The 17,478-nt window shown below is 46.8% G+C and overlaps 3 protein-coding genes across 3 annotated transcripts in view; 1 reads left to right on the top strand and 2 right to left on the bottom strand.

Annotated features, from left to right (window-relative positions):
* Positions 1–114: 114 nt before the first annotated feature.
* rnpepl1 (arginyl aminopeptidase like 1) lies at positions 115–5,334 on the bottom strand. The gene is made up of 11 exons (XM_053423245.1): positions 4,071–5,334; positions 3,518–3,658; positions 3,285–3,436; positions 3,081–3,197; positions 2,708–2,943; positions 2,489–2,602; positions 2,241–2,353; positions 2,009–2,111; positions 1,699–1,926; positions 1,084–1,226; positions 115–982 (listed from the first exon to the last, which is right to left on the bottom strand). Exons 1-11 carry the CDS (start codon positions 4,557–4,559, stop codon positions 701–703), a joined length of 2,118 nt encoding a protein of 705 aa, XP_053279220.1. The 5' UTR covers positions 4,560–5,334; the 3' UTR covers positions 115–700.
* A 3,776-nt stretch (positions 5,335–9,110) lies between these two features.
* Positions 9,111–12,378, bottom strand: rpl35a (ribosomal protein L35a). Its single transcript, XM_053423281.1, has 5 exons — positions 12,310–12,378; positions 11,565–11,601; positions 10,677–10,829; positions 9,825–9,969; positions 9,111–9,192 (listed from the first exon to the last, which is right to left on the bottom strand). The coding sequence occupies exons 2-5, from the start codon at positions 11,573–11,575 to the stop codon at positions 9,169–9,171; spliced, it is 333 nt and encodes a 110-aa protein (XP_053279256.1). The 5' UTR covers positions 11,576–11,601; positions 12,310–12,378; the 3' UTR covers positions 9,111–9,168.
* Positions 12,379–13,300: 922 nt separating this feature from the next.
* masp1 (MBL associated serine protease 1) overlaps positions 13,301–17,478 on the top strand; it is a 10,501-nt gene continuing 6,323 nt past the window's right edge. The window contains exons 1-2 of the mRNA XM_053423240.1: positions 13,301–13,398; positions 13,669–13,885. Of these exons, the coding sequence (XP_053279215.1) occupies positions 13,394–13,398; positions 13,669–13,885 (222 nt within the window). The 5' untranslated portion in view covers positions 13,301–13,393. The remainder of the gene's footprint in view (positions 13,399–13,668; positions 13,886–17,478) is intronic.

The raw sequence follows: 17,478 nt of genomic DNA, 5'->3' as shown, positions 1-17,478 counted from the left end.
TTTGTTCATGTTGAGGCCCCCTACTGGCCCCTTCAAGTCATTACTGATAGTAAAACAAATTTACACAATATGGGCCCTTTATACTTTTATTATAAAATAAAACATTAGACAAGATGAGTTTAAAATATTAAAAGGACAGTTTATTAAACTAATCATTTTAACATTTACTTTTATTCTGTTTTGTAATCAATAACATTGATCCCTTTTATTTGAATGAGCTGAGAACCCATACTTTTTAAATAAAGTAGAAACCATGTTCTTGTATCAAGTGTTTTTTTATTTAATTTAAATCAAATGATAAATCATGAGACGTTTCTGCTTCAGTGTAAAAAGTGAAGTATTGAAATGTCTGGTTTCTTGTCACAGTGAATCTTAGGTCGCTGGTGATTGGACGGCTGCAGTGACACAGCGTTAAGGCCGCTCAGGTGATGCCACCCAATGACTCCTCCCCCTGAATCCATTCAAGGTTTAAAGGTCACGCTGAGGCCGCATCGGTTTGAACAAGAAAATCAGCTCAGGTCACATGATGAAGGTCCAGGCCATGACCTCTGACCCTCAAACACCCACACATGGACTGTACTTCCTGTCGTGATGTCAGTGTTTCAACTTTCAGTGTCTGTAGCACTCCGCTGTTGTCATAGCAACATCTTACATCGTTTGTCGGACCAATCATAGCCAGAATTCTATCCCATGACCGTCGTCATGCCGACACATTGACATCCCTCAGAGCGATGGCGGCAGTGGGCGTGGCCGTGGCCGTGGGCGTGGCCGTGGGATGCAGCGGCGGCGTGGCGGGGGATGGAACCGGGAGAGACGAGCTGTTCTGATTGGCTGAGCCGGCTCCAAACAGGATCTGCTGCAGCGTCCGGCGAAGGTTCGGGTGAAGACGCCGCTGGGTCTGGTAGAAGATCTCCACGGCAACGCACTTCAACACCCCGGCCACCAGGTCCTCGTACAGCGGCACGGTGTACATCCGGGACGTCTGTCAACATGACGGACAGCTGTCACACATACTCACAGGGTTGTATGACTGCAGTACTAGTGTATGAGTAGTGTCAGTCGGGAACATGGTCGTGTTCTCACGTGTTTGTGCAGAAAGGCTCGGACTCGTGGGACGTCGGGATCGAACGTGTTCCTCACGACCATCTGGAGCCAGCGAATCTGAACCTCAGCGTTCAAACCGTCAAACAGAGACGAGTAGCAACTAGACAGACACAGCATCACATCTGAGGAGACAAAGACACAGAGAGACAGTCAGAGGGACATAATCAGAGAAAGAAAGGGAGACAAAGAGACAAAGAGTCACAGACACAAAGAGACAAAGAGTCACAGACACAAAGAGACAAAGAGTCACAGACACAAAGAGACAAAGACACAGAGAGACAGTCAGAGGGACATAATCAGAGAAAGAAAAGGAGACAAAGAGACAGAAACAGGGAGACAAAGAGTCACAGACACAAAGAGACAAAGAGTCAGACAGAGACAAAGAGTCAGGGAGACAAAGAGACAGAAACAGGGAAACAAAGAGACAAAGAGTCACAGACACAAAGAGACAAAGAGTCAGACAGAGACAAAGAGACAGAAACAGGGAAACAAAGAGACAGAGTCAGAGAGTCCTGCCTCATCAGCTCTGGATCAATTAAAGTGTCACTGTGACGTGATGATGTCACAGCAGGAAGTGGAGGTACGCAGTGTTACCGTGTGGCAGCGGCGAGTGGTCCAACATGCGGTCGAGGAACAGGACTATCTGGAAGGTGCTCCAGGCTGAGAGGTCAAAGGTCGTCAGGGCGCTAAGGTCGGGGGCGTCGCTTCTCGTCCACAGGTCACACAGATCCTGGACGGGCCGGATCAGAGCGCCCCCTGCTGACAGGTCCGGTTCATATAGAGGAGGTCCACAGCCGTTCAGCCAGCGCTCGAACTCCAGGCCTGATGAGGGGGGGGGGGGGGGCTGTTTAGGGTTTCATTTCAGATTTTTTTTGCAAAAAACGAGTCACCGCCCCCTTCTCACCTTCTCTGTGGGCGGCGTCCTGCAGCTCAGGGAAATAACCCAGGAAGTAGTCGATGAGGTCGTCAGCAACAACGCTTTTAAACTGGAACTGAGAGATGAAGTCCTGAGAGCACACAACACACGGTGACCTCTGACCTCAGCTGGACAGTGATGTGTGTGTGTGTGTGTGTGTGTGTGTGTGTGTGTGTGTGTGTGTGTGTGTGTGTGTGTGTGTGTGTGTGTGTGTGCTGACCCTGAGGAAGCGGTCGAAGCCCCGGACGTCTCCACTGAGCTGAGACAGATAGGACACGAAGCAGAAACCTTTCTCGTACGTGAACAGATTCATCAGAGAGCTCGGATTCACACCTGGAGGAGGGAGGAGGGATGACATCACATCTGTGTGTCTGTGTGTGTGTGTGTGTGTGTGTGTGTGTGTGTGTGTGTGTGTGTGTGTGTGTGTGTGTGTGTGTGTGTGTGTGTGTGTGTGTGTGTGTGTGTTACCTGGCTCAAACTTGATCTGCAGTTTGCTCACAGGGTTGTTGTCTCCAAGGAGACGCAACTGTCTGTGGAGGGCGTCCAATCGCACGACAGTCTCCAGACAGGTGAATGCCTCACCTGAAGTTGTCATAGCAACAGTTACACACTGGCCAAACGTGTGATGACATCATGACAATCTGCAGTACAAGTACTCCACACGTGTGTCAGCAGCAGTAGTCCTACCGTAGGCCTCGGTGGTGATCCTCCTCTGGGCGTAGGTGGCCAGCCCCTCGCTCAGCCACATCTCCTCCCACGTGGCGTTGGTCACGGCGTTGCCGAACCAGCCGTGTGCGATCTCGTGGATGACGTCGATGAGGAGGAACTCGCTGCTCTCCAGGATGGAGGCGATGATGAAGGTGAGACAGGGATTCTCCATGGCGACGATGGGGAAGGAGGGGGGAAGGAACACGATGTCACACCTGGGGGAGGGTGGGTGTGGTTTTAATGTGTTCTTAAAGGGACAGTGCACCGGTTGTCTACTCACCACTATACCGAATCATTCACCATTAACCCCTGAAAGCCCTGAGCTCCATCTGTGTAGTGGAGAGGGACTCACCTGCCCCACAGGTAGGGACCAAACAGCTCCTCGGCCACGCCCAGCCACCGCTCCACACTGCCCCCTAGCTTCTTGACCGCACAGGACAACAGACATGGCTCTGCCCACACTCGACTCCTACAAGTGGACAGAGGTCAAAGGTCACGAGTCATCCTATTACAGCCCTGAGTGTCAGAATCAGCTGACAATTTATTCTGAACCAACCTCGGGCCGACGTCCACGTGCTGCATCTCACCCGCCACCAACGCCACCAGGTAGGAGGGAACCGGAGAGTCCATAGAGAACTGGAAGACCCGGTCCGGTTTGGAGTACGAGCTCCGAGACGCACTCATCAGCACCGTGACGCCGTCTGGAACCTGGAGCCGAGGACAAGACATCAAGTCCAACGTTCAACATACATGAGTCCAGCAGGTCAGGGGTCAAAGTTCAGGACTCACCCTGATGGAAGCCGTGTACGTGCTTTTAACAGCGGGCGTGTCGAAGCAGGGGAAGAAGGAGCGGTTACACACCGAGTGACCCTGAGTGAAGACGAGAGGACGAGACCGACCACAGGTCAGCTCCGAGTCCAGCCACCAGATCTGAGAGAGAGAGAGAGAACAAGAGAGAGAGAGAGAAAGAACAAGAGACAGAGAGAGAGAACGAGAGAGAGAGAACAAGAGAGAGAGAGAGAACAAGAGAGAGAGAACAAGAGAGAGAGAGAGAGAACAAGAGAGAGACAGAGAGAGAGAGAGACAGAGAGAGAACGAGAGAGAGAGAGAGAGAACAAGAGAGAGAGAGAGAGAGAGAGAGAGAGAGAGAGAGAGAGAGAGAGAGAGCTAGCTTCAGGCCATTATCATCAGAACCTTTTCAGCGGCCTGTTGATAAATGATGGATGTGATGAATCAATCAGCTGTGTCCCTATGAGAGACGTCCTGGACCGGGGACAGACATTGGACAGTGTGTGGACAAAGCTGAAGGAAGGTCCACCGTGTTTACGTCGAGGTCTCTTACCGCCGGTCCGTCCGTGGTGCTGTAGCGGATCGTGATCTGGATCAGTCGTCCTGGTCTCACGGCGGCCGGCGGGAGGCTGATGTTGAGTGAAGATCCGTAGTCTGTGAAGGGATCGACCCGGTACGTGAGGGACACGGGCTCCTCCTGTCCGGACCCCGGGGCCTTACAGTCGATAGAGTGGATTAACAGAGAGCAGTGGGAGTCCAGGACCAGGGTGTGGACCCCCGGGTGGACTGGGATCAGATCCAGAACCATCCAGCCGCTCATCTCCTTCACAGCAAAGTTAAGCCGCAGGTCCAGGTGGAAGTGCCGCAGCTGAAAGCACCTGAAGTTGGACGCTGAGGCCACGTCCACCAGGGGGCGTCGCAGAGCCTCTGGGCGCAGGCCTACCTGGGGACGACCGGAGTCTCCGACACGCCGGGCCCCAGAGACCGGCAGCGGTTTACGGCAGCAGCACAGTGAGGCGGGGGTCTGGTGGAGCTCTGCCATCGTGAACCCGGGACTGAACCCGAATTAAACCTGGACTGAATTCATCAAGACCCAAAGAACCACTTCAAAGTTTCAGACCAGGTCCCTGTTCAAACCTGCGTCTGAACCCACTAACTAACCGACCAACTGGTTTTAAGATCCAGACCTGACTCTGGTTTAAAGTCCCTGTTCAACTCACAACTAGCGTTCACACGCTCACTCATGTTAACTAACCAGGTTGAAACTCAATTTAATAAAACCGGATTATTAACAATCTGAGTTTTACAGTTATCTTTAATTTAAACATGAACCGAACCCGAACTACATTTAAATCTGGATTTATTGAACTTTAAACTGGAAATAAACCAGTTAACTCCAGTCTGACCCGGATTAACTAACCCAGTCTAACTCAAAACGATACTAACTCGTCAAACTATGCTAATTTAAACCAGTTAGCTGTAGCCTATTAGCAGCTTTGTCTTTAAACCACTTTACCCAGTTTAACTAACCTGGTTAGCTCAGCAGCTAATTAGCTCGGTGTCATTAGCATTAGCAGCAGAGGGAGGTTTAATGGTTTAAAAACAGCGGCTCGTCCTCAGAATCCAGCCGGGCTCCCTGCTCCCTGTCCCGGTCACTGAGTCCACATCCTCCCGGTGGGTTCGCTGCTCGCCGGGGGAGTGTGTCCGTGTGTGTGTGTGTGTGTGTGTGTGTGTGTGTGAGGGAGAGAGAGAGAGAGAGAGAGACACAGAAGAGTGTGAGACACGGAGACACCGGAGGAGACAAACAGGAAGTAGGAGCAGGAGAAGTTTCTGAACAGAGGGGGCGCTGTGGAGCAGTAAGAACATCTCAGGGTCAAAGGTCAGCGCGGGGGGCGTGGGTGAACCAAGCTGAACCATGCAAACTAAATGACTAACCCTAAACCTAACCTAGACCTGATCTAAACCTTCCTCTAACCATAGCCCCCCCCCCCTCCTTGCACCTCATCATGTCTCAAAGGATGCAGGACACTGCTCCAGACGTGTTGATGGTAGAATCCGGCTCCAGCAGGAAGTCGTTCCAGAGCTTCAGCATCAAGCTCCTCTCCTGTGGAATCATCTCAGCTTCAGTTGTGGAGGATTCAAACCTTCCTTCATGATAAAGGTCTCCACACATGTCCCTGAGTCCTGCTGCTTCACCGTCTGCAGCTCCAGGACCTCAGCTGCAGCCACATGGTCCTGATGGACCGGGATCAACAGGTCTCCTCACAGGCAGTGAAATGCTTGAGTCTCAGGCGCTCTTCTAACAATGCTCAAGTAATTACAACCTAATATAAAATAAAATAGAAATAGTATAAAATAGAATATAAAAAATTTAAAAGGAGAACATAAAACAACAATAGTGCAAATATGCAAATATGTCACGGAGAGGAGTTTAAAAGTCTTATGGCCTGAGGGATGAAACTGTCTCTGAGCCCGGTGCTGTGGTACCGTCGGCCATCACTGACAGGAACTCCACAGGTCATCTCCTCCTTCATCTCTATCAGACATTTAGTATAAATACAGTGGACCTAAAGGGTCAAGTGAGGACTTAGGATGCACCATGCCCAGGGACTTAACCTTATGGCTTCCTGGAGCCTGATGGTGTCGGAGCAGTTGGTGCTCAGACACCATCAGGTGGTCCCCCACCATCAGCTGAGGGAGAGCTTCTGTTCCCTTGTGGGAGGGGCTGTGCGTTACAAGAACACAACTCTCATGTGTGTTATTGTACACGTCACACCAGGTGATGTGTACCTCGAGTCAATCTGTAGAAATCAACTTACCGAAAGACAATTGTTTGACTTGTGCTTGATTCACAGAAAGTTGCTAAAACAGGACAAAGCTTCAGCTAGTCTGAAGACTCACGAGACATCAGGACAGGACAGGAAAAAGACACTGTCCTGGTTCATGTCCACAGCTCTGTGGTGTATCGTGGGAAGTGAGTCCCTCAGTTCAGTCTGACAGGATCACGACCCTGAGAAGTGCAGGTGACCAATCGGCTTCATGTTCCTCATTAAAGAGGCCTTTATTGTTTACTCTTCTTTAAAGAACTGTTTTATTATTTTACTGATCTGATTGGTCAGACTTATTTACTTGAGTGACCCAGTAGTTACCTGGATAACCACACTTCCCAGTGCTACCAGGCTCATACAGGTGCATCTCAATAAATTAGAACATCATGGAAAAGTTGATTTATTTCGATATTTCAAATCCAAAAAGTGAAACTCATAAAATATATAGATTCATTACACACAGAGTGAAATGTTTCAAGCATTTATTTATTTTAATTTGATGATTATGGCGCACAGTTAATGAAAAAACAATATTCAGTATCTCAGAAAATTAGAATAATACATAAGACCAATAAAACAAAGGATTTTTAATACAGAAATGTCAGCCTACTGAAAAGAATGTTCATATATATGCACTCAATACTTGGTCGGGCTCCTTTTGCATGAATTACTGCATCAATGCGGGGGGGCATGGAGGCCATCAGCCTGTGGCTCTGCGGAGGTGTTGTGGAAGCGGCCTTCAGCTCGTCTGCCCTGTTGGGTCTGGAGTCTCTCATCTTCCTCTTGACAATACACCATCGATTCTCTATGGAATTCAGGTCAGGCGAGTTTGCTGGCCAATCAAGCTCAGTGATACCATGGTCATTGAACCAGGTATTGGTGCTTTTGGCAGTGGGGGCCGGTGCCAAGTCCTGCTGGAAAATGAAATCAGCATCTCCATAAACCGTGTCAGCCTGAAGGAAGCATGAGGTGCTCTTAAATGTCCTGGTAGACGTCTGCGTGGACTTTGGACTTGATAAAACCCAGAGGACCAACACCAGCCGATGACGTGGCTCCCCACATCATCACAGACTGAGGACGCTTCACACTGGACCTCAAACAACTTGGATTCTGTGCCTCTCCACTCGTCCTCCAGACTCTGGGACCTTGATTTCCAAATGAAATGCAACATTTACTTTGGTCTGAAACTTCTGACGTGGTCTCTGGTTCAGGAGGGGCTTGACTCGAGGAATGAGACAGTTGTCCTGAATACGTCGGTGAAACCCTTGATGCTCTGACTCCAGCCTCAGTCCACTCCTTGTGAATCTCCCCCAAATTCTTGAATGGCCGTTGCTTCACAATCCCCTCAAGGCGGCGGTTATCCCTGTTGCTTGTGCACCTTCTTCTACCACACGTTCTCCTTCCACTCCACTTTCTGTGAATATGTTTGGATACAGCCCTCTGTGAACAGCCAGCTTCTTTAGCAATGACCTTCTGTGGCTGACCTTCCTTGTGGAGGGTGTGAATGACTGTCCTCTGGACACCTGTCCATCAGCAGTCTTCCCCATGACTGTGTCCTACTGAACCCGCCTTAGAGACCATTTAAAGGCTCAGGAAACCTTTGCAGGTGTTTTGAGTTGATTCCCGGATTCGAGTGGGACATCGTGAGTCTACAATATTGAGCTTTTTCACAATATTCTAATTGTGAGATACTGAATTGTGGGTTTTCATTAGTTTTAAGCCATAATCATCCAAATTAAAAGAAATAAACGCTTGAAATATTTCACTCCGTGTGTAATGAATCTATATAATATACGAGTTTCACTTTTTGAATTTAATTATCGAAATAAACAAACTTTTCCATGATATTCTAATTTATTGGGATGCACCTGTACTACTCTGACAATCCAACAGGAAGTGTCCGCCTTCCCAGAATGCTGTGCTGCCCCCTGTTGGAGGCTGGTGTCCCTGCAAGACGATTTAAACTACAGTGAAATCAGTAGTGATGGCGAGATGAAGCTTCATGAAGCTTTGAAGCTTTCCATCCAATTGGTTCGCTCATGGGCCGAAGCTTCATGGTGTTTCATTTGCTCTACTGCGCCATCAAGTGGACATTAAATGTAATTATAATGAAACCATGGCTTTGGTGTGTGAAGCTTTGAATTGAATAACGAATTAATGATGTTTGTGATGCCAATACACGTAGAAGTACAAAATGGATAACAGTGAATTTATTTTTATTTAAAAACAGCTTCTCAACAGTGCTGGGTTTCAGGCGGTTTCATTTTTTAGAAATAATTTCTCCTGCTTTAGAAACGATCATTTCACAGCACACAGATGATGCTGGGGTACAAAGAAAAGATAACGCAAGTTTGTACAAGTTAGGAAATAAATTCCTTTTCTCCCTGAAATACTCAGAATATATTGCAAGCAAACGCACAATAAAGTCCCAAGACAAGTAGTGTGGGGGGGGGATCCATTGCGTTTCGTGGCCCCTTTTATTTTGAATCGCACACCAAACCCCAAACCCTTTCCTGAATCAGCCACGTGCTCGGCCGGCTCGCGAGGACGTCATCAACACGCGCTTCATAACAATCATCCTCGATTACTCAACACACGCTTCGAAGCCTCGACACATCACTAGAAATAAGTTTGTTCTTGATAAAATTACTGTTGAACCTGTGAAAAACAAATACGAACATTTACTCCAGTAGTGTGACATCAGCGGGTTTGACACCTTCTGATTGGAGGAAATATTGAATGATAAAGCAGAGACAAGACGCAGCTTCGACCGTTCTGATCATTTTATTGTTTCTGTACAAACAACATGTGACGATGGCGTCTTCACACTCGAGAGGGATACAGCATCTGCAAGAGGGGAAGTCACATCGTCAGCCTTCACAATAAAAGCACAACTCTGATCTGAGAAGCAGAGTCTGGATCAGACCTGGTTCTGTCAGATTTCAATGATCCACGAGATAAGAAAATTCTGATTGAACAGAATTATTTTCAGAATGTAGAACTACACATCCCATAATCCATTGCAAATAGTCAGAACACTCCCAGAATTGAATCTTGTTCTCCATTTTTCTTATTAATAAAAACAGCAGCATCTTGACGTTCATAGTTGAGGTAGTTAAGGCCGGGCGATAAAACATTATTGATAATTAAGGCGATATAACTTTTCCTTGATAGACATTTAAGACATGTTGATATCACGTTGATAACTCATCCCGTCTGTTTGACACAGAACATGAACAGTCAGTGATAATGAGCACATCACGATAAGACTTTCCATATCGCCCGGCTCTAAAACATTTCCATGCCAATCATCAGCTCAGCCAGTCAGAGATGTTGCTTCTACACTGGACTGTGGGTAGTAGAACTTCTCCTTGACAGTGTGAATATTAAATCAGTGTGTATTCATACTTGTAACATCTACAGGAGAATATAACACCCACTATGAAGAGCTAGAGGGCGGAGCTTCACGGACGACTCACCACTCTGACTCTGTGTCCCATGGCTTTAGCCGGCAGGTTGCTGGAGAACTTGGCTCGGACCATCCCGCTGCTACCGTGAGCTCTGGTCACCTTCCCCCAGATGACTCTGGTCTTATTGGGTTTACCACCAGGTGTCACTGTGTTCCTGAGGAAACAAACATGGGGGCACACAAGTTTTCTGAAGTCAGTACAAGTGGAACCAGTTGGATGAAAACACTTAGTACAAGGAACACTAGCCACAAGTGAAGAGGTCACTCAGATCTATGCCCTGGTGAAGCTAGTCCCTGTTGTACATGCACGTGTCATGTTCTCTTGTACTTCAGAATTATTCACATTAACCCAAACCCGACTATTTCACTGTTAAACAACCGACCATCTTCAGACCAAGTTCACAACTTTTCAAAATAAAAGCTTTGTAGCTCAGCTCAGTATAAAACATGGAAACAAAATGAACATTGTATTCAGATGAAGACAGGAAGTCATTCTGTTAATGTTGCTGCCATGATGGAGATCAGCTCCTCGGTCTCAATCGGATGAAATAAAAAATAATGACAATAAAATTAACTTTGATGATTTAAACCTAAGGTTTGACCCAGTTATCAACCACTGCTGTAGTTTATGAGGACCTAGAAGAAGACATGTTTAACCCTGTCCACAGACTAAAGACACACTGCCTGCCCCCCCCGACTGATACGCGGTGCTTGTTGACCGTTTATTCAAGTTTGATTAATATTCCACCAATCACGTGTTCGAACCAAAGTGAAAACTTTGGTTCGAACACCCTAACACCAACCCTAACGTGTGAAGATGATCAGATAAACGGGACGAACAGGCAACACAAGGGACACCTACTTCTTGGCCTTGTAGACGTAGGCACAGCGTTTGCCCAGGTAGAAGTCCACCTCGTCTCTGGTGTAGCATCCCTCCACCTTCAGCAGCGCCGTGTGCTCGCGCTGGTTCCTCAGACCGCGCTTGTAGCCGGTGAAGATGGCCTTACTCCAGAGTCTGTGGACAGGAGGCAGTTAGACAACACGCCGACAGATGGACACATGTCTGGGATTGAGTCTGCAGCAGGTGAAGCACAGACCTGGTTCACACCTGGTGCTCACATCCCATCACACCTCACTGCTTTTATTAAAGTGGTAAATCCTCTTTTGATCATGAACAGAAATTCAGTTTACAATATGCAAAGACATAACTGTGGCACGTCTCCCTGCACGTCCTCCACGTGTCCAATCACAACCCGGCTGATCTGAACAGACTGTGACCAGTGTCTTCAGAGCAGTGGAGGACAGGATCGTCGGTTTTACTTTGACTAAACTGTTGAGTCTGCTCGGGCTCAGGAGACATCATGAAGGACTTACTCTAACAGAATGTCCCTGGAGCAGCCGGACCATGGATGGTACCGTGAGCGTCCTTGTTGTTGTTGTTGTAGAGACAGTTGTTTGTTTACTCACTGAGTTGTCGGTTAAGAAACCCAGAACCTAATTTTTGGACCTTAAGTGTGTTGGCTTGTTGGGAGACACTTTATAGATATATGGATTGAACTCTGGATGTTAGGACACCTTCTGTCCTATAATAGTTATTTCTGTTAAGGTGGTTTTATGTATATTTGAGTCCAACATGTTCTTTACTGTTAATAATGAACCCCCCCCCCCCACACATTGCCCTGACGAGCTCAGTGGGTCAGCAGGCGAGGAGCAGGACTTAGTGAACAATGCAGGACACGGTCTGTCTCACCTTCCAGGCATCGTACGTCTGCTTCAGGACAGTTCACCTGCGAGACAAAACACACGTCACACCTGGATCACGTGTACACACTGAAGCATTACATCGTCCCACTGTCACAGACAGACGTGTCCAAGTGGTCGGGGACACTGACAGCTACACAGAGGACAGGGACTACGAGGACAGATGAGGAGACGGACAACGAAGACAGGGACAGACACATGCAACGAGGACAGACAGATGACGGACAACGAGGACAGGAACAGACAGATAACAGGGACACAGACAAGGACAGATACAGACGAGGACAGGGACACAAACGCAGACACTGTCCACCCAGCCATTCACACCCGGATTCGGGGCTACAGCCCGGACCGGGTAACCGATCCTGGGTCAGAGCCCCGCCGCCACCCAACAGTGCGAACAGTGACCGGAGGAAGCCCGGGACAGAGACCCTGGGAGGGCCGGGTTTAGACACCGGTGCTGCCTGACTCGGTTCCCGGGCTTCAGTCCACATTGACCGGGAGGTTGAGCGGAGTCTCCGCCGACTCCCCCGCTCCTCCGGCCGGACTGTGCTCCTCTGTTAACCTGTTTGCAGCATCCAGCCCGCATCTCCGCCATCGCTCGCCCCACACCGACGCGACGCGGCCGGGGAGCGGAGCACCGCTCGTCCGCTCACCGGCGCCGAAACATCGGCCAAAAAGAACCGAGGATTTCACTGTTAATGAAGAGTTTGTCCGACATGTTGGAATCTTACCGTCACTGCGGGAAAGATGGCGGAAGGAAAGAACGGCCCAGAGGCATGCTGGGTAATTATGATCCTCAGAGGTGTCTGCGGTGCTGCCTGATCAAAACAAACCATTTATTTACTTGTTAAACCATTTACCTGGTGGGAAAAGTTTGAATTAACGAAATTAAGTAAAAAGTGATATTATTATTTTATAAATGCACAATAATCTGATGTTGTGTTTAGTTTTATCATTCATTCACATTTTATTATTATTATATTTAATATTTATCAATAATGATGGATTACTTTCTTCAGAAAATATTTATTTGTTTAAGTATCACTACTTTTTTGTGTTTTTAACTAACTCTATTAACACTCTAAAAAGTTGAATAAAAAATGTCATGAGGAAGAAAGCATAGACTGTATAAAAAAGAAGAAATGTCACAAACCACATCTGTGATGAAATGATTGAATATTATTGAGTTCAGTGTAAAGAGAGAAACTGAGGGAACATAAACAGGAAAATGTCATAGATGAAATCTTTCTAGAATAATCATTTAATCATTTGTCTTTATTTGTGGCAAAGATCTTTTAAAGTTCCTGTAAAACATTTCTACTCAGTTTCCATCGATGATCAAGATATTGAATCTGAACAGACCACTGCTATGTGGACGAAACCGGTTTACAGGGTTGTTTACCCTGGTCACTAAACCCAGAGCAGGGTAAACAAGTAACTGAACTTCAACTTCATGTTTCAAGGACATAAAAACCTGGATGAGCTGTAATTTTCTTTTATTACACTCAGATAAAACAGAGGTTCTAATACTCAGAGAAGCATTATCCAATGATGAAGCTGCTCTAGATGACATGACCCTCATCTTGGATCTGGATTTGTCCTTTGATTCTCACGCAAAACAATGATGATAATAATAATAACAACAGCAATGATAAATAAATAGGTAATAATAATAATACACAGTTTGCTCCGCCCTCACAGACCTGCCGTGATGACGTTGGCGGGTGTTCACATACGTCACACGCACTCAGCCTGGGAGCGGACGCTCCGGAGCTCCGTACTCAGAGCGGAGCAGCTGCTGCAGCGGGTCCGATCATGAGGTGAGTGAAGCGGTCAGGGTGAGACAGAGAGTCCGCTCTGCAGGTCCCGATCCTCATCTATTGATTATTGATCAAAACCTCCTGTGAGACACTTATGATACAATCATGTTCAATAATGGTTTAACATCATGTTAGATAAAAATATTTTATTATATATTATTTCAATAATTTTACTAGTTCTTTTATTTTTATAACCTTTGTTTATTTTTCTGACGTTCTAAAGTTGTTGTGACGTCACTGATGTCATCACTGACTCTTCTGTGTGACCAGTCTTCTGCTCCTCAGCATCGTGGCGCTGGTGCTCACCGCTCAGGTGTCGCTCTTTGAAATGTACGGCAGCCTGCAGTCTCCAAACTTCCCCGAGCCGTATCCCCGGCAGACGCAGCTGCGCTGGAACGTCAGCGTGCCCGACGGCTTCCAGGTCCGACTGTACTTCAGCCACTTTGACCTGGAGCCGTCCTACCTGTGTGAGTACGACTTCGTCAAGGTGAGACACTGAGGCATCATGGGAACTTTCTGTCTCCTGGTTTCCTCAGAGCATCGTCAGTCGCGGTGGTTACAGCTGCGTGAGTTGAACGCATGAATTAGTAACGCAACGAAAATCAAGTATATCCAGGTAACGTGTTCATCGCCGAAATAACGTGTTCAACACCGAAGTAACGTGTTCAACACCGAAGTTACGTGTTCATCACCGAAATAACGTGTTCAACACCGAAGTAACGTGTTCAACACCGAAGTAACGTGTTCATCACCGAAATAACGTGTTCATCACCGAAGTAACGTGTTCATCGCCGAAATAACGTGTTCAACACCGAAGTAACGTGTTCATCGCCGAAGTAACGTGTTCAACGCCGAAGTAACGTGTTCATCACCGAAGTAACGTGTTCATCACCGAAGTAACGTGTTCATCGCCGAAGTAACGTGTTCATCGCCGAAATAACGTGTTCAACGCCGAAGTAACGTGTTCATCACTGAAATAACGTGTTCATCACCGAAATAACGTGTTCAACACCGAAGTAACGTGTTCAACGCCGAAGTTACGTGTTCATCACCGAAATAACGTGTTCAACGCCGAAGTAACGTGTTCAACACCGAAGTTACGTGTTCATCACCGAAGTAACGTGTTCAACGCCGAAGTTACGTGTTCATCGCCGAAGTAACGTGTTCATCACCGAAGTAACGTGTTCAACACCGAAGTAACGTGTTCAACACCGAAGTAACGTGTTCAACGCCGAAGTTACGTGTTCATCACCGAAATAACGTGTTCAACACCGAAGTAACGTGTTCATCACCGAAATAACGTGTTCAACGCCGAAGTAACGTGTTCAACACCGAAGTTACGTGTTCATCACCGAAGTAACGTGTTCAACGCCGAAGTTACGTGTTCATCGCCGAAGTAACGTGTTCATCACCGAAGTAACGTGTTCAACACCGAAGTAACGTGTTCAACGCCGAAGTTACGTGTTCATCACCGAAATAACGTGTTCATCACCGAAATAACGTGTTCAACACCGAAGTTACGTGTTCATCACCGAAATAACGTGTTCAACGCCGAAGTAACGTGTTCAACACCGAAGTTACGTGTTCATCACCGAAATAACGTGTTCAACGCCGAAGTAACGTGTTCATCACCGAAATAACGTGTTCAACGCCGAAGTTACGTGTTCATCACCGAAATAACCTGTTCAACACCGAAGTTACGTGTTCATCACCGAAATAACGTGTTCAACGCCGAAGTAACGTGTTCAACGCCGAAGTAACGTGTTCAACACCGAAGTAACGTGTTCAACGCCGAAATAACGTGTTCAACGCCGAAGTAACGTGTTCATCACCGAAATAACGTGTTCAACGCCGAAGTTACGTGTTCATCACCGAAATAACGTGTTCAACACCGAAGTTACGTGTTCATCACCGAAATAACGTGTTCAACGCCGAAGTAACGTGTTCAACGCCGAAGTAACGTGTTCATCACCGAAATAACGTGTTCAACACCGAAGTAACGTGTTCAACGCCGAAGTTACGTGTTCATCACCGAAATAACGTGTTCATCACCGAAGTAACGTGTTCAACGCCGAAGTTACGTGTTCATCACCGAAATAACGTGTTCAACGCCGAAGTAACGTGTTCAACACCGAAGTAACGTGTTCAACGCCGAAATAACGTGTTCAACGCCGAAGTAACGTGTTCATCACCGAAATAACGTGTTCAACGCCGAAGTTACGTGTTCATCACCGAAATAACGTGTTCAACACCGAAGTTACGTGTTCAACACCGAAGTAACGTGTTCAACGCCGAAGTTACGTGTTCATCACCGAAATAACGTGTTCAACGCCGAAGTAACGTGTTCAACGCCGAAGTAACGTGTTCATCACCGAAATAACGTGTTCAACACCGAAGTAACGTGTTCAACGCCGAAGTTACGTGTTCATCACCGAAATAACGTGTTCATCACCGAAGTAACGTGTTCAACGCCGAAGTTACGTGTTCATCACCGAAATAACGTGTTCATCACCTTCAGGGCCTCAGAGTCGTGAAACAATAGAAACTGATCAACGTCAAATCAAGAGAAAATTGATTTGTAGAAAATGTATCAGCTGATGTTTTACTTCCTGGTCGCTGTCGTCTCATCAGTAAAGAGAAGAGTGACGATACGTTTCTCTGAGGAAATCAGTTACACACACACACACACACACACACACACAGTTACAGAGTGGGAAGTCAGCTTCCTTTGTGTTCTGCAGCTGCTTGGTGTTTATGGCGGGTTGCTGCGACTCATCAACATCTGAGTGTGTGTGTGTGTTTGTTTGTTATCTGTGTGTGTGTCTGACCTGCTGTTCATTGACACTCAGCGTAAACTGAACTCTGGTGAATGGGAGATAAGACTGGAGCCTGAAGTGAATGTTAAAACACAGACAGAGTGTCGGGTGGTGTGTGTGTGTGTGTGTGTGTGTGTCTGTGTGTGTGTGTGTGTGTGTTCTCCCCTCCACGTCTCCATGTGTTTATAAAGTATAGCACATCTACACTGACAATATCTCCGTCCCCAGTATTCCTCCTACCACAGTAACTGACTCAGTTTTGGAAATGCCCACGACTCAGAAAGGCCTTGTCTCAAAATGTAACACCCTAACCTCCGGTCTTACAGAAGCCTCTGTTTATTATTCAACTTATTTGTTTATTTTATAAAAACAAATCTTGTATTTGTTGAAACTATATGTAGGACCAGGGGTGGGAACAAGGTCTAAACGAAAACAAACACAAATTAAAAAGAGTCTTTAATGTTCATTGTATTTCATTGAACCTGTTAAAGGAATAAATACTATTATCCCAAAATAATGCACCAAAACTAATTTTCCAAGATAAAAATTATAAAATATTATGGTAATTTCAATCTTATTATACAACTGTAGACTTACACAAAGACTGATTGTTTTACAGAAGTATTTCACTTGTCAGTTCTTACACAAGAACAAATCCCCGATAAGAAAACATTGGTGAATGTCAGAATCTTCGTAAATAGTGCGTAAGTAGAAATGTCTTCTGAAGAACATTTGGTGAATGAGGCCCAATCAGCTGTGGTTCACATGAACACAGACTCCTCCCCCTCCGCTCGTTCATCCAGGTCTCTGTGGTGAGGAGCGCTCTGTTAGCCTTTAGCTCCGTGGAGCTCATGCTACAACGGCAATGAAAATAAAAACTTGAGGCTGCAATATTGTCTCTTGTGTAAGTGCTCTAGAGAGAGTAGTACTTTGAATGACACTGTCACAGGCTAATTGGACGACCTGCTGTGATGTTACCGAGCCTGTAGGGGGAGGGACCGAGCCTGTAGGGGGAGGGACCGAGCCTGTAGGGGGAGGGACCGAGCCGGCCTCCCTGGTCATTCTCTCTACTTACCTCTCGGCCATCTTGCTGCCCACGCTGCAATCACACTTCCTGTTTCGCTCAGATTCTGTTGTTTGAAATCATGGAAGTGTGTGATAACTCTGCTGACCTGTTGGAAGACGCAGGGATTCTAACTGTTCAGGGGTCAGCCTCCAGAGAGGATATCCACTGAAGAATGGAGATTCCAGTTAAATGGAATCA

The sequence above is a fragment of the Pleuronectes platessa genome, chromosome 5 (assembly GCF_947347685.1).
Source record: "Pleuronectes platessa chromosome 5, fPlePla1.1, whole genome shotgun sequence".
NCBI classification, from domain to species: domain Eukaryota; kingdom Metazoa; phylum Chordata; class Actinopteri; order Pleuronectiformes; family Pleuronectidae; genus Pleuronectes; species Pleuronectes platessa.
The sequence above is the reverse complement of the archived record's forward strand: the minus strand, read 5'-3'. Positions and strand labels throughout refer to the sequence as shown.